Source organism: Salmo trutta, chromosome 1, assembly GCF_901001165.1.
Source record: "Salmo trutta chromosome 1, fSalTru1.1, whole genome shotgun sequence".
Taxonomy (NCBI): Eukaryota; Metazoa; Chordata; class Actinopteri; order Salmoniformes; family Salmonidae; genus Salmo; species Salmo trutta.
The window spans coordinates 26,070,045-26,082,987 of record NC_042957.1 but is presented as its reverse complement, the minus strand read 5'-3'; the positions used below and the strand labels follow the sequence as shown (position 1 = coordinate 26,082,987).

At 43.8% G+C, this 12,943-nt stretch overlaps 1 protein-coding gene across 2 annotated transcripts in view; it reads left to right on the top strand.

Moving 5' to 3' along the window:
- The window catches only part of mpv17 (mitochondrial inner membrane protein MPV17), a 31,753-nt gene that overhangs the window by 9,885 nt on the left and 8,925 nt on the right, over window positions 1-12,943 (top strand). For both annotated transcript variants that reach the window (XM_029750710.1, XM_029750720.1), the window contains exons 3-4: window positions 5,540-5,655; window positions 10,472-10,564. In XM_029750710.1, coding sequence (XP_029606570.1) covers window positions 5,540-5,655; window positions 10,472-10,564 — 209 coding nt within the window. The remainder of the gene's footprint in view (window positions 1-5,539; window positions 5,656-10,471; window positions 10,565-12,943) is intronic.

The window sequence follows — 12,943 nt, the reverse complement described above, 5'->3', positions numbered from 1 at the left end:
TATCAAACCACCTCAAAAAATGCTAACCTTCCCTGTTATTATAATGGTGAGAGGTTAGCATGTCTTGGGGGTATGATGTTTGTGCGTCTGTGACTTTCTCACTCATCATTATTCACGATTCATTCAGGATGATCCATAATCATGGTAGCATCCACATGAATGTAGAAGTGTTTAGAAACATATTCTATTCTTATTTACAATAAAAGTAACTCCAAAATGACACTACATTATTTACCATGAATTTGTATAGGGCACAAAATAATCTAAAACACAACCACAACAAACAGCAAATGCATCCAACAAGTTTGTAGAGTCACAAGCTTGGTGTACAGTAGTCATTGCGTGCTAGGAATATGGGACCAAATACTGAACTTTTGACTACCTCAATACACATGTAAATGAATTTGTCCCAATACTTTTGGTCCCCTAAAATGGGGAGACTATGTACAAAAAGTGCTGTAATTTCTAAGGAGTTCACCCGATATGGATGAAAATACCCTCAAATTAAAGCTGTCAGTCTGCACTTTAACCTCATAGTCATTGTATCATTTCAGATCCAACGTGCTGAGTACAGAGCCAAAACCAACAAAAAATGTGACACTGACTCAATACTTTTGGAGCTCACTGTATGTTTTATACAGTAGCCTATCAGTGCAGTATTTTACTTTGTGGGGGGTTAAGTGCCTTGCTCAAGGCCACAATGACAGGAGATATAATACATGGATCAGAGACCAGCAGTCTTCTGTTGTCAGTACCAGTGATAATAAGTAGTTCCTTGCATGATACAACACAATTTTATGTCATTGTTTTGGCCCATGGTGTAACAGATTATTTCATTTTTGGGGGACAGGCGACTTGAGTTTGTACTTCGGACAAGTAGAAAAAATCGGACAAGTAGAAAAAATCAGTCCTGCTTGTCCGATATACAAGTGGCTAAAAAAGTTATTGTCAAGCACTTGCCTTTCATGAACTAACACTCGCACTTGACAATTTTGTTTCTCACCGACTTTGCTGATATCTACTTTATTGAGAAAAAATGTTCTTACTATTACTGAGATATGTGGTTGTTCCACCTAGCTATCTTAAAGGGAAGGTTGCACAATATATTTCCACAAATCTAACAACGTAGATTGATGATATTCCATCTAAACAGTTTATCCCCCCCTTAAAATTTAATTTCTGTTTTCACAATTTGAATTACATTTATCAAATACTCATATACCAACAATACATTGCGGCTTTGGCGCAAGAGAAGAACTGGTGGTGGTGGCAGTGCACTGGTTACCGGCATGCATGTTTGGTCGAAATGTGAGTAGCTAGATGGGAAGGAAGTCCTACCGCTTTCGGGCAGACTGGGTCAGGGGAGCTTCAGTCATATGCGGACCTCACTTATACAATTACAACGGTGACCAACAGTGGAAGAGTGGATTCAACATGAAGCTGAAGCTAAGAATCGGTTCTTTGGCCACAATCAATGTAGGCTCCAAGTCCACTGATGCCACCGGTGTTACTTACAGCACCACGGCGGGCGGCTTCGGTGAATCGGGTAAGCAGGTACTAAAGTGCCCAAAGAGTTGTCATGTTATGTCACTAGTAGATTAGAAAACACGAAGATAGCCAGCTATTTAAGTGCACCGGGCCATTCAAAATGAGCTGGTCCACTCACATGGATCTAGCATTGTGTTTGGGGACGGAATAAGCTAGCCCAATATTGTACTAAAGGAGCCTAATGTTACTCCTTAGTCCAAGGACCTTACATGTTCTGTTTAAAGGGCGTATTGGGTCTGGAAGCTCAATAGCCAAATACTCCATCTAAATGTGGTAAGGTTCTAGAAACAAAAATCCCACTACTTTCATATCACATCAAAATCATTTCCCAAATGCAAAATACGTACTGTAGACTGTTTTAACACAGTTGCAACCGATACCATTTTTCAGTGACAACACGTTTGTGGCGTCAGTCTTCCGTTTACACACGTGTTCGGAGACGCAGATAGCTAATTAGCACAGGTAGTCCACTCTGTCTTCTGTCTGTTTTCTGTAAACAAGCTCTGTAACATGAATATTTGGCTGTGTGGGAAACCTAACCATATAAAGGTGTGATTAAATTCAATCTTTTGTTTTTTGAAAATTATTTCTCGCCGATATGAAAGATTTTATTTGTTTATTTTATTTAACCTTTTATTTAAATAGGCAAGCCAGTTAAGAACAAATTCTTATTTACAAAGACGGCATACCAAAAGGCAAATGGTCGCCTGCGTGGACGGGGGATTAAAAATGTAAAATTAATAAATATAGGACGAAACACACATCACGACAAGAGAGACAACACAACACTACATAAAAAGAGACCTAAGACGACAACATAGCAAGGCAGCAACACATGACAACACAGCATGGTAGCAACACAACGTAACAACCACATGGTAGCAGCACAAAACATGGTACAAACATTATTGAGCACAGACAACAGTGCAAAGGGCAAGAAGGTAGAGACAACAATACATTATACAAAGCAGCCACAACTGTCAGTAAGTGTCCATGATTGAGGCTTTGAATGAAGAGATTGAGATAAAACTGTTCCAGTTTGAGTGTTTGTTGCAGCTTGTTCCAGTCGCTAGCTGCAGCGAACTGAAAAGAGTAGCGACCCAGGGATGTGTGTGCTTTGGGGACCTCATTCTCAAACAGAATGAGGGCTGCAGTAGATATCTCAGATAGGGGGGAGTGAGACCTAAGAGGGTTTTATAAATAAGCATCAACCAGTGGGTCTTGCAACGGGTATACAGAGATGACCAGTTTACAGAGGGGTATAGAGTGCAGTGATGTGTCCTATATGGAGCATTGGTGGCAAATCTGATGGCCGAATGGTAAAGAACATCTAGCCGCTCGAGAGCACCCTTACCTGCCAATCTATAAATTACATCTCCGTAATCTAGCATGGGTAGGATGGTCATCTGAATCAGGGTTAGTTTTGCAGCTGGGATGAAAGAGGAGCGATTACGATAGAGGAGACCAAGTCTAGATTTAACCTAAGCCTGCAGCTTTGATATGTGCTGAGAGAAGGACAGTGTACCGTCTAGCCATACCCCCAAGTACTTATATGAGATGACTACCTCAAGCTCTAAACCCTCAGAGGTTTTGGAGGTGTTCAGAACAAGGTTAAGGTTAGAGAAAGCTTGTTGGACACTAAGAAAGCTTTGTTGTAGAGCATTTAACACAAAATCCAGGGAGGGGCCAGCTGAGTATAAGACTGTATCATATGCATATAAACGGATGAGAGAGCTTCCTACTGCCTGAGCTATGTTGTTGATGTAAATTGAGAAGAGCGTGGGGTCTAGGATCGAGCCTTGGGGTACTCCCTTGGTGACAGGCAGTGGCTGAAACAGCTAAAATCCGTACAGCAAGCGATGCATGTTATTGTTCAGACCGAACGTCACGGCTCTCAACAAACAGTAGTTACGGTCTTGTCCCATCGCTGCAACTCCCCTACGGACTCGGCAGAGGCAAAGGTCGAGAGCCATGCGTCCTCCGAAACACAACTCTGCCAAGCCACACTGCTTCTTGACACACTGCTCACTTAACCCTGAAGCCAGCCGCACCAATGTGTCGGAGGAAACACCGTCCAGCTGGCAACTGAAGTCAGCTTGCAGGAGCCCGGCCCTCCACAAGGAGTTGCTAGAGCTCAATGGGACAAGGATATCCCAGCCGGCTCGCCCCTAACCCAGACAACGCTGGGCCAATTATGCGCCGCCTCATGTCATGGGTCTCCCGAGCATGGCCGGCTGTGACACAGCCTGGGATCAAACCCAGGTCTGTAGTGATGCCACAAGCACTGCGATGCAGTCCCTTAGAACACTGCGCCACTCGGGAGGCCCCGTCCAATTACTTTTATGTGTAATGTAATGGAACTAAGAGTCATGATCAAGGGCTGGGAATAAGCTAGCTAGCTACAACAACTCCATCAACAGAATACTGCACATTTTGTGGAAATTAATGGTGAAATACCAATCGGATTAATGTCATTGTTTATTTCAAGTATTGTCTTTATTTTTGCTGAATTGCCTGATCTTCATTGGCCAATATAACTTGCAGGATATCATGGTAGCCAATGTTTGTGTTAGCCATTTACCTGGATTTACTGCTGCAAGCTAATAGTAGCACTCAGGTAAGCATGTGGCAAGCTTTACCTACCATTGGCCAACAACAGAGTTTTAGCCAGTTTGGTTATAGACGTTCAGTGTCTACTGTGATGGTAAAGGTTTATCTTGATTTTGTGTAACAGTAAACAAATGCTGATGTGCTGAACTCATAAGTGATGCGTTTCAAGGCTGTTAGTGGTTAGCTAGTAGGGGTAACGTAAGCCAGCATGGGTGTGAAAGGGACTATGCTAAAAGCCTGCATGTTATATGTGGTAAAAATGGTTTTTTTTGCTGATACAGAATAAAGAATGCACAGGATATGCTCATATCATAAGTTGGCTTTATTCAGCGTGCCAAAATATTTTTCTAAAACAGTAGGAGGACTAGGTATGATGTGGACACTCTTCTTCACTCTGCTGTGTATTCCCTTGTGTTCTTCTCTTGACGTCACTTTTCCAAATGCTTTCCCATCATGCCTTTGGTCAAATTTCAATATAAATGTCTCCCAAAATACAAGTGTAAAGTGATATGTCGTGTTGGGATTTTTAGTTGGAAGGATGAAACAAGGGGTCTCCCGAGTGGCGCAGGGGTTTAAGGCACTGCATCTCAGTGCTTGAGGCGTCACTACAGACACCATGGTTTGATTCCAGGCTGTTTCACAGTCCCATAGGGCTGCGCACAATTGTCCCAGTGTCTTCCGTGTTTGGCCGGTGTAGGTCAAACAATTTGTTCTTAACTGACTTGCCTAGTTAAATATAGGTTAAATAAAATATATATATATATTTTTTTAAGTCAATGTTTAACAGCAACCTAATTCTGCAATCTTCCTTTTAAGATGAATGCACTAACTGTAAGTCTCTCTGGGTAAGAGCGTAGGCGAAATAACTCAAATGTAAATGTAACAGTCTTTGTAAGGAGTGGACATGTGTAGAGTAGGACAAATGCCCAGTCAACCATTCCTCTGCACCAGTGTAACTACAGTATATTTAGGTCTCAAAACCATAGAGATGTATTATAGAACACTCATTAAAACAATTATAACAGTAGTGGTGAATGTGGTGAGTCAATGTTGATTCTTTTTAGGTACATTATGTTTGATAATCATCAGTTGTGATGTCTGATGTTATCAGTAAAGCAGAGAGGCAGGGGGCTTGTCTTGGAACCATGTGAAGGTCTGTAGGTATACAGGGGATTAATGGTTAATGGGGGCGGATGTCTTTGAATGGGCTTCTACTGCTTTTTCTGTCGTTGGCACCATCACAGGTTGGCATGTGTCTGTCTAAGCACGTGTCCCCTGGCTGCTGGCACAGAGCGGCGGATGACCAGATCCCAATGATCTTCTCTGTTACTCACTTCCTCTCACCTCCCTCCCTCTTTTCTCTCCCCTCTCTCTCCTACAGGCACGCTGGTGGGGGTGGGTGATGTCATCTCCCAGCAGGTGCTTGAGAGGCGGGGTCTGGCCAATCACAACGTGACACGGACGGCCAAGATGATGAGCATCGGATTCTTCTTCGTCGTGAGTCCTCCTCTTCCTCACTCTTCTCTTTTAACTCACTGTCTCACCTCAAAGGACTGGTTAGTTCCAGTGTATCAGTCTTGACTTCACTTTTACTACTCACATGCATATTGGGTTGTTCTCTCTCTCTCTCTCACTCACTCACTCACTCACTCACTCACTCACTCACTCACAGGAGAGGAGGTTTGTTTGTGGTCATGTTAAATGGAGAGGATCATTGTGCTGTCACAAACACTCCATTGGCCAGCTGTTATATGGGAACAGATCTGTGACTGTGCGTCAATAGCAGCCACAAGTAGGTATGAGTAGGTCTCTGAAGGAGTGAGAGAACAGCTGGGAAGCGTGGGCTCAAATCAAATCACATTTGCTTTGTCACATGTTTCTTAAACAACAGGTGTAGACTAACAGTGCTTATTTAAGGGCCCTTCCCAACAATGTAGAGAGAAAGAAAATAATAGAAAAGTAGTTACACGTAATAATAAATACACAATGAGTAACGATGTCTTGGCCATACATTGCATTCAGAAATATTTAGACCGCTTGACTTTTTCCACATGTTGTTAGGTTACAGCCTTATTCTAAAATTGATTACATTGTTCCCCCCCCGTCATCAATCTATACACAATATCCCATAATGACAAAGCAAAAACAGGTTTTTAGATATTTTTGCTAATTCATTAAAAATAAAAAACTGAAATATGACATTTACATAAGTATTCAGACCCTTTACTTAGTACTTTGTTGACGCACCTTTGGCAGCGATTACAGCCTTGAGTCTTCTTGGGTATGATGCTACAAGCTTGGCACACCAGTATTTGGGGAGTTTCTCCCATTCTTCTCTGCAGATCCTCTCAAGCTCTGTCAGGTTGGATGGGGAGCGTTGCTGCACAGCTATTTTCAAGTCTCTCCAGAGATGTTCGATCGGGTTCAAGTCCGGCCACTCAAAGACATTTAGAGACTTGACCCGAAGCCACTCCTGCGTTGTCTTGGCTGTATGCTTAGGGTCATTGTCCTGTTGGAAGGTAAACTTTCGCCCCAGTCTGAGGTCCTGAGCCCTGTGGAGCAGGTTTTCATCAATGATCTCTCTGTACTTTGTTCTGTTCATCTTTCCCTCGATCCTGACTCGTCTCCCAGTCTCTGCCGCTGAAAAACATCCCCACAGCATGATGCTGACACCACCATGCTTCACCGTAGGGATGGTGCCAGGTTACCTCCAGAAGTGACGCTTTGCATTCATGCCAAAGAGTTCAATCTTGATTTCATAAGACCAGAGAATCTTGTTTCTAATGGTCTGAGAGTCTTTAGGTGCCTTTTGGAAAACTCCAAGCGGGCTGTCATGTGCCTTTTTACTGAGGAGTGGCTTCCGTCTGGCCACTCTACCATAAAGGCCTGATTGGAGTGCTGCAGAGATGGTTATTCTCCTGGAAGGTTCTCCTATCTCCACAGCGGAACTCTAGAGGTCTATCGGAGTGACCATCGGGTTCTTGGTCACCTCCCTAACCAAGGCCCTTCTCCCCCAATTGCTCAGTTTGGCCGGGCGGCCAGGTCTAGGAAGAGTCTTGGTGGTTCCAAACTTATTCCAGGCCACTGTGTTCTTGGGGATCTTCAATGCTGCAGAAATGTTTTGGTACTCTTCCCCAGATCTGTGCCTCGACCCAATCCTGTCTCTGAGCTCTACGGACAATTCCTTCGACCTCATGTCATGTTTTTTGCTCTGACATGCACTGTCAACTGTGGGACCATATATAGACAGGTGTGTGCCTTTACAATCAATTGAATTTACCACAGGTGGACTCTGATCAAGTTATAGAAACATCTCAAGGATGATCAATGGAAACGGGATGCACCTGAGCTCAATGTTGAGTCTCATAACACAGGGTCTGAATACTTATGTAAATAAGGTATTTCTAGGTCCTGTGTGGTTCAGTAGGTAGAGCCAGGGTTGGGGGTTCAATTCCCACGGGGTACAAGTACAAATTAAATAAAAAAATAAAACATCAAATAAAGGTATTTCTGTTACATTTTTTATAAACTTGCCCAAATTTCTAAAAACCTGTTTTCACTTTGTCATTATGGGGTATTGTGTATAGATTGATGAGGAAAATGTTTTATTTAAAACATTTTAGAGTAAGGCTGTAACCTAACAAAATGTGGAAAAAGTCAAGGGTCTGAATACTTAACGAATGCACTGTACCAGTTCCGAGTCAATGTGTAGGGGTACAAGGTAATTGAGGTAGATATGTACATATAACTAGAAATAAAGACTTGGGAACAGGATGGATAATAAACAGTAGCAGCAGCGTATGTGATGAGTCCCCCCCAAAAATGGTGCTAAAACGGTCAATACAGATAACCAAATTGCCTCCCGGACTAACTATTTAATAGTCTTATGGCTTGGGGGTAGAATCTGTTCAGGGTTCTGTTGGTTCCAGATTTGGCGCATCGGTACCGCTTGTGTGCCTGGAGTCAGTTTTTAGGGCCTTCCTCCGACACCACCTAGTATAGAGGTCCTGGATGGCAGGGAGCTCGGCCCCAGGGACGTACTGGGCCGTTCGCACTACCCTCTGTAGCACCTTGCGATCGGATGCCGAGCAGTTGCCATACAAAGCGGTGATGCCGCCAGTCAAGATGCTCTCAATGGTTCAGCTGTAGAACATTTTGAGGATCTGAGGACCCTTACCATCTTCACGACTGTGTTGGTGTGTGTGGACCATTTATAGATTCTTAGACTTGAAACTCTCAACCCGCTCCACTACAGCCCGTCGATGTGAATGGGGGCATGTTCGGCCCTCCATTTCCTGTAGTCCACAATCAACTCCTTTGTCTTACTGACGTTGAGGGAGAGGTTGTTGTCTCAGACCTTCTTCCTATAGGCTGTCTCATCATCGTCGGTGATCAGGCCTCCCACCGTTGTGTCGTCAGCAAACTAAATGATGGTGTTGGAGTCATGCATAGCCGCAGTCGTGGGTGAACAGGAAGTACAGGAGGACAATAAGCACACAACCCTGAGTGGCCATTTTGTTGAGGGTCAGCTTGGTGGATGTGGTGTTGCCTACCCTTACGACCTAGGAGTGGCCCGTCAGGAAGTCCAGCCTCCAGTTGCAGAGGGAGGTGATTAATCCCAGGGACCTTAGCTTAGTGATGAGCTTGGAGGGCACTATGGTGTTGAACGCTGAACTCTAGTCAGTAAACAACATTCTAACATAGGTGTTCCTTTTGTCCAGGTGGGAGAAGGTAGTGTTGAGTGAAATAGAAATTGCGTCATCTGTGGATCTGTTGGGGCAGTATGCAAATTGGAGTGGGTCCAGGGTGTCTGGGGTGATACTGTTGATGTGAGCCATGACCAGCCTTTCGAAGCATTTCATGGCTACAGATGTGAGTGCTACGGGGCAATAGTCATTTAGGTTACCTTGGCTACAGGTTACCTTGGCGTTCTTGGGACTATGGTGGCACAGGGACTATGGTGGTCTGCTTGAAATGTAAGTATTACAGACTGGGTCACGGAGAGGTTGAAAATGTCAGTGAAGACACTTGCCTGCAGCTTTGTGAATGTTAACCTGTTTAAAGGTATTACTCATATTGGCTACGGAGATCGTTATCACACAGTCGTACGGAACAGCTGGTGCTCTTATGCATGGTTCAATGTTGCTTGCCTCGAAGCGAGCATAGAAGGCATTTAGCTCTTCTGGTTAGCTTGGGTCCCTGGGAAGCTCCCTGCTATTTTTCCCTTTGTAATCTGTGATAGTTTGCAAGCCCTGCCACATCCGACGAGCGTCAGATCCGCCATAGTTGGTCCTGTATTGACGCTTTGCCTGTTTGATGGCTCGTGGGAGGTCATAGGGGGTTTTCTTACAAGCATCCAGATTAGTGTCCAACTCCTTAAAAGCGGCAGCTCTAGCCTTTAGCTCAGTGCGGCCGTTGCCTGTAATCCATGGTTTATGGTTGGGGTATGTGCTAAACTGTCATCAAGGCAAAGGGTGGCTACTTTGAAGAATCTCATATAAAATATATTTTGATTTGCTTAACACTTTTTTTGGTTACTACATGATTCCATATGGGTTATTTCATAGTTTTGATGTCTTCACTATTATTCTACAATGTATAAAATAGTAAAAAAATAAAGAAAAACCCTTGAATGAGTAGGTGTTCTAAAACCTTTGACTGGTAGTGTACATATTACCTCAATTACCTCGACTATCCGGTGCCCCCACATATTGACTCTGTACCGGTACTACTATAGTATATAGCTTCGCTACTGTTATTTTACTGCTGCGCTTTAATTATTTGTTACTTTTATTTTTTACTGATACATTTTTTTTCTTAACACTTATTTTTCTAAAAACTGCATTGTTGGTTAAGGGCTTGTAAGTAAGCATTTCACTGTAAGGTCTACACCTGTTGTATTCGGCGCATGTGACAAATACAATTTTATTTAATTTGATTTGACCCAAGGACCACCCAAGGCCAGGCCACAGCACCAAGGTTCCTAGACACGCCACACACAGATGTTCCCTCTCAAACACTCCTTCTCACAGACTAGGTGACATGACTGACATGACAGAAAGCTGAGGAACTCTGTTATTGTGGGTGTGGGTGTGTGCCTTTTTTCAATTATTGATTTGGAATGTCAGTTTACTTCCTGAATTGACTGACTTCAATTTGAATTGACACCAACCCTGTTGCTGTCTAACATATTTGTTTCCGGAATGTTCTGAAAAATTATTATGCTTTCATGATTGATTCCTGCTGTTACGCCATCAGTCTTTTCATGATGAATCTGTGTGAAGTATCCTGATTGTTCTTTTTTCAACCCCAGGGCCCTGCAATAGGTGGCTGGTACAAGGTTCTGGACAAGCTGGTCACTGGGGGGACTAAAAGTGCTGCCATGAAGAAAATGCTTGTCGATCAGGTGAGGGGCATCTGGGTGGCTGCAATTAAGTAAAAAAACAAATTCAGCTCTACCAGCCAGTTTACATGAATAGATAATTTAAGTTCTCTGTCCTCTAATGGGCTGGTTATTAACCCTTGCATATGACTCCTCTACTTACAAATCTTACATCAACAAACATTCAAAATATGAATGGACCCCAGGTTAAGGCGCCATCAAAAATGCCTGTCACTGTGGTGCCAGCCAGAGCTGAGTGAATAGGTGTGACATTCATCAGAGGAATCTATTTCTGCCTCTTCCCCTAAAGGTTGAAGCCCCCTTCAGCGTCTGTCAACCAATCCCTGCATTGACAGGGGGGGAACAAATGCCTGCTTGCATAATACGCAGCTAACATGATTTGGGATCTGTGAATGCACAGGATTAGAGAGGACAATGAGAGGCGAGCACCGCGCGGCCCTCTCCTGGAGGAGGGATTAGTGTACACTCTGAAGGATGCACACTCCACACTCTCCTTTCACTGCACAGCAATTTTCACACACAAAACAGCGATTCCAGAGCAAATTTGAGATCTTAAAGACCCACTCCCCCCCCCCCCCACCAAAAAAAAATATGCTGTCCTGTCACTATACACTCAGTGGCCAGTTTGTTAGGTACACCCATCTAGTACCGGGTCAGACCACCCTTTGCCTCCAGAACAGCCTGAATTCTTTGGGGCACGGATTCTACAAGGTGTGGCATTCAAACGTTGCTCAATTAGTATCAAGGGACCTAACGTGTGCCAGGAAAACATTCCTCACACTATTACACCACCGCCACCAGCCTGTACCGTTAACACCAGGCAGGATGGGACCATGGATTAATGCCGCTTACGCCAAATCCTGACTCTGCCATCAGCATGACGGAACAGGAACCAGAATTCGTCAGACCAGGTGATGTTTTTCCACTCCTCAATTGTCCAGTGTTAGGAGTGGAACCTGGTGTGGTCGTCTGCTGCAGTAGCCCATCCGTGACAAGGACCGACGAGTTGTGCGTTCCGAGATGCTGTTCTGCACACCACTGTTGTACTGCTCCATTATTTGCCTGTTTGTGGACCGCCTGTTAGCTTGCAAGTTTCCTGCCATTCTTCTTTGACCTCTCTCATCAACGACCTGGGGATTTAATGTCGTAAGTCAGACGATAACATTGTGGTAAGCTTTACGGGGGAGTCCTAACCACAGTGATGCATCTCCATTTATCACGGTCACTGATCAGTAAAGCTGGATGGTGTTAAGAAACAGGGTCTTCCCTGACTTCGATGATTTACTCAGTGATCTGAAAGAAAGGTATGAATAGTACAGTTGGTAAGGGCAGTCACTGTCTGTATAAAGCTCATTAGGAACTGGGTGGTTGACAGCCGTGGTGTATCGGACCGTATATCACGGGTATCACAAAACATGTATTTTTACTGCTCTAATTATGTTGGTAAACAGTTTATAATAGCAATAAGGCACCTCAGGGGTTTGTAATATTTGGCCAATATACCACGGCTAAGGACTGTATCCAGGTACTCTGTGTTGTATCGTGCTTAAGAACAGCCCTTAACCATGGTATATTGGCCATATACCACACCCTCTCGTGCCTTATTGCTTAATTAAATCATGCCCAAAGTCACAATAAGTTAATTTCTCTGTCAAATCAGATATGTCTGAGTTGTCAACGTCTATCTTATCCTCCTCTTTTCCTCTGACATTTTTTGTCAGTCATCCCAGTTGGTTAGTGTGATGAAACTTTCATCGAGGCTTTTTATGGATACCCAAATTGGTCTGTAAGTGACAGGGGCAGGACCTTAATGTCATTAATTAACAGGGTTTTACGAGTACTTAAAAAAAAAGGGGGGAATTTCTCCCTCTCATAATTATACAACAGTGCAAAGTGGGATCCTCGAGTTTGCTTACAACATATTTGCTCACAACATACACTACATAACCAAAAGTATCTGGACACCTGCTCGTCGAACATCTCATTCCAAAATCATGGGCATTAATATGGAGTTGGTCCCCCCTTTGCTGCTATAACCTCCTCCACTCTTCTAGGAAGGCTTTCCACTAGATGTTGGAACATTGCTGCAGGGATTTGCTTCTATTCAGCCAAAAGAGCATTAGTGAGGTCGGGAGCTGATGTTGGGCAATTAGACCTGGCTCGCATTCGGCGTTCCAATTCATCCCAAAGGTGTTCAATGTGGTTGAGGTCTGGACTCTGTGTAGGCCAGTCAAGTTCTTCCACACCGATCACTACAAACCATTTTTGTATGGACCTCGCTTTGTGCACGGGGGCATTATCATTCTGAAACAGGAAAGGGACTGTTGCCACAAAGTTGGAAGCACTGAATCGTCTAGAATGTCATTGTACGCTGTAGCGTTA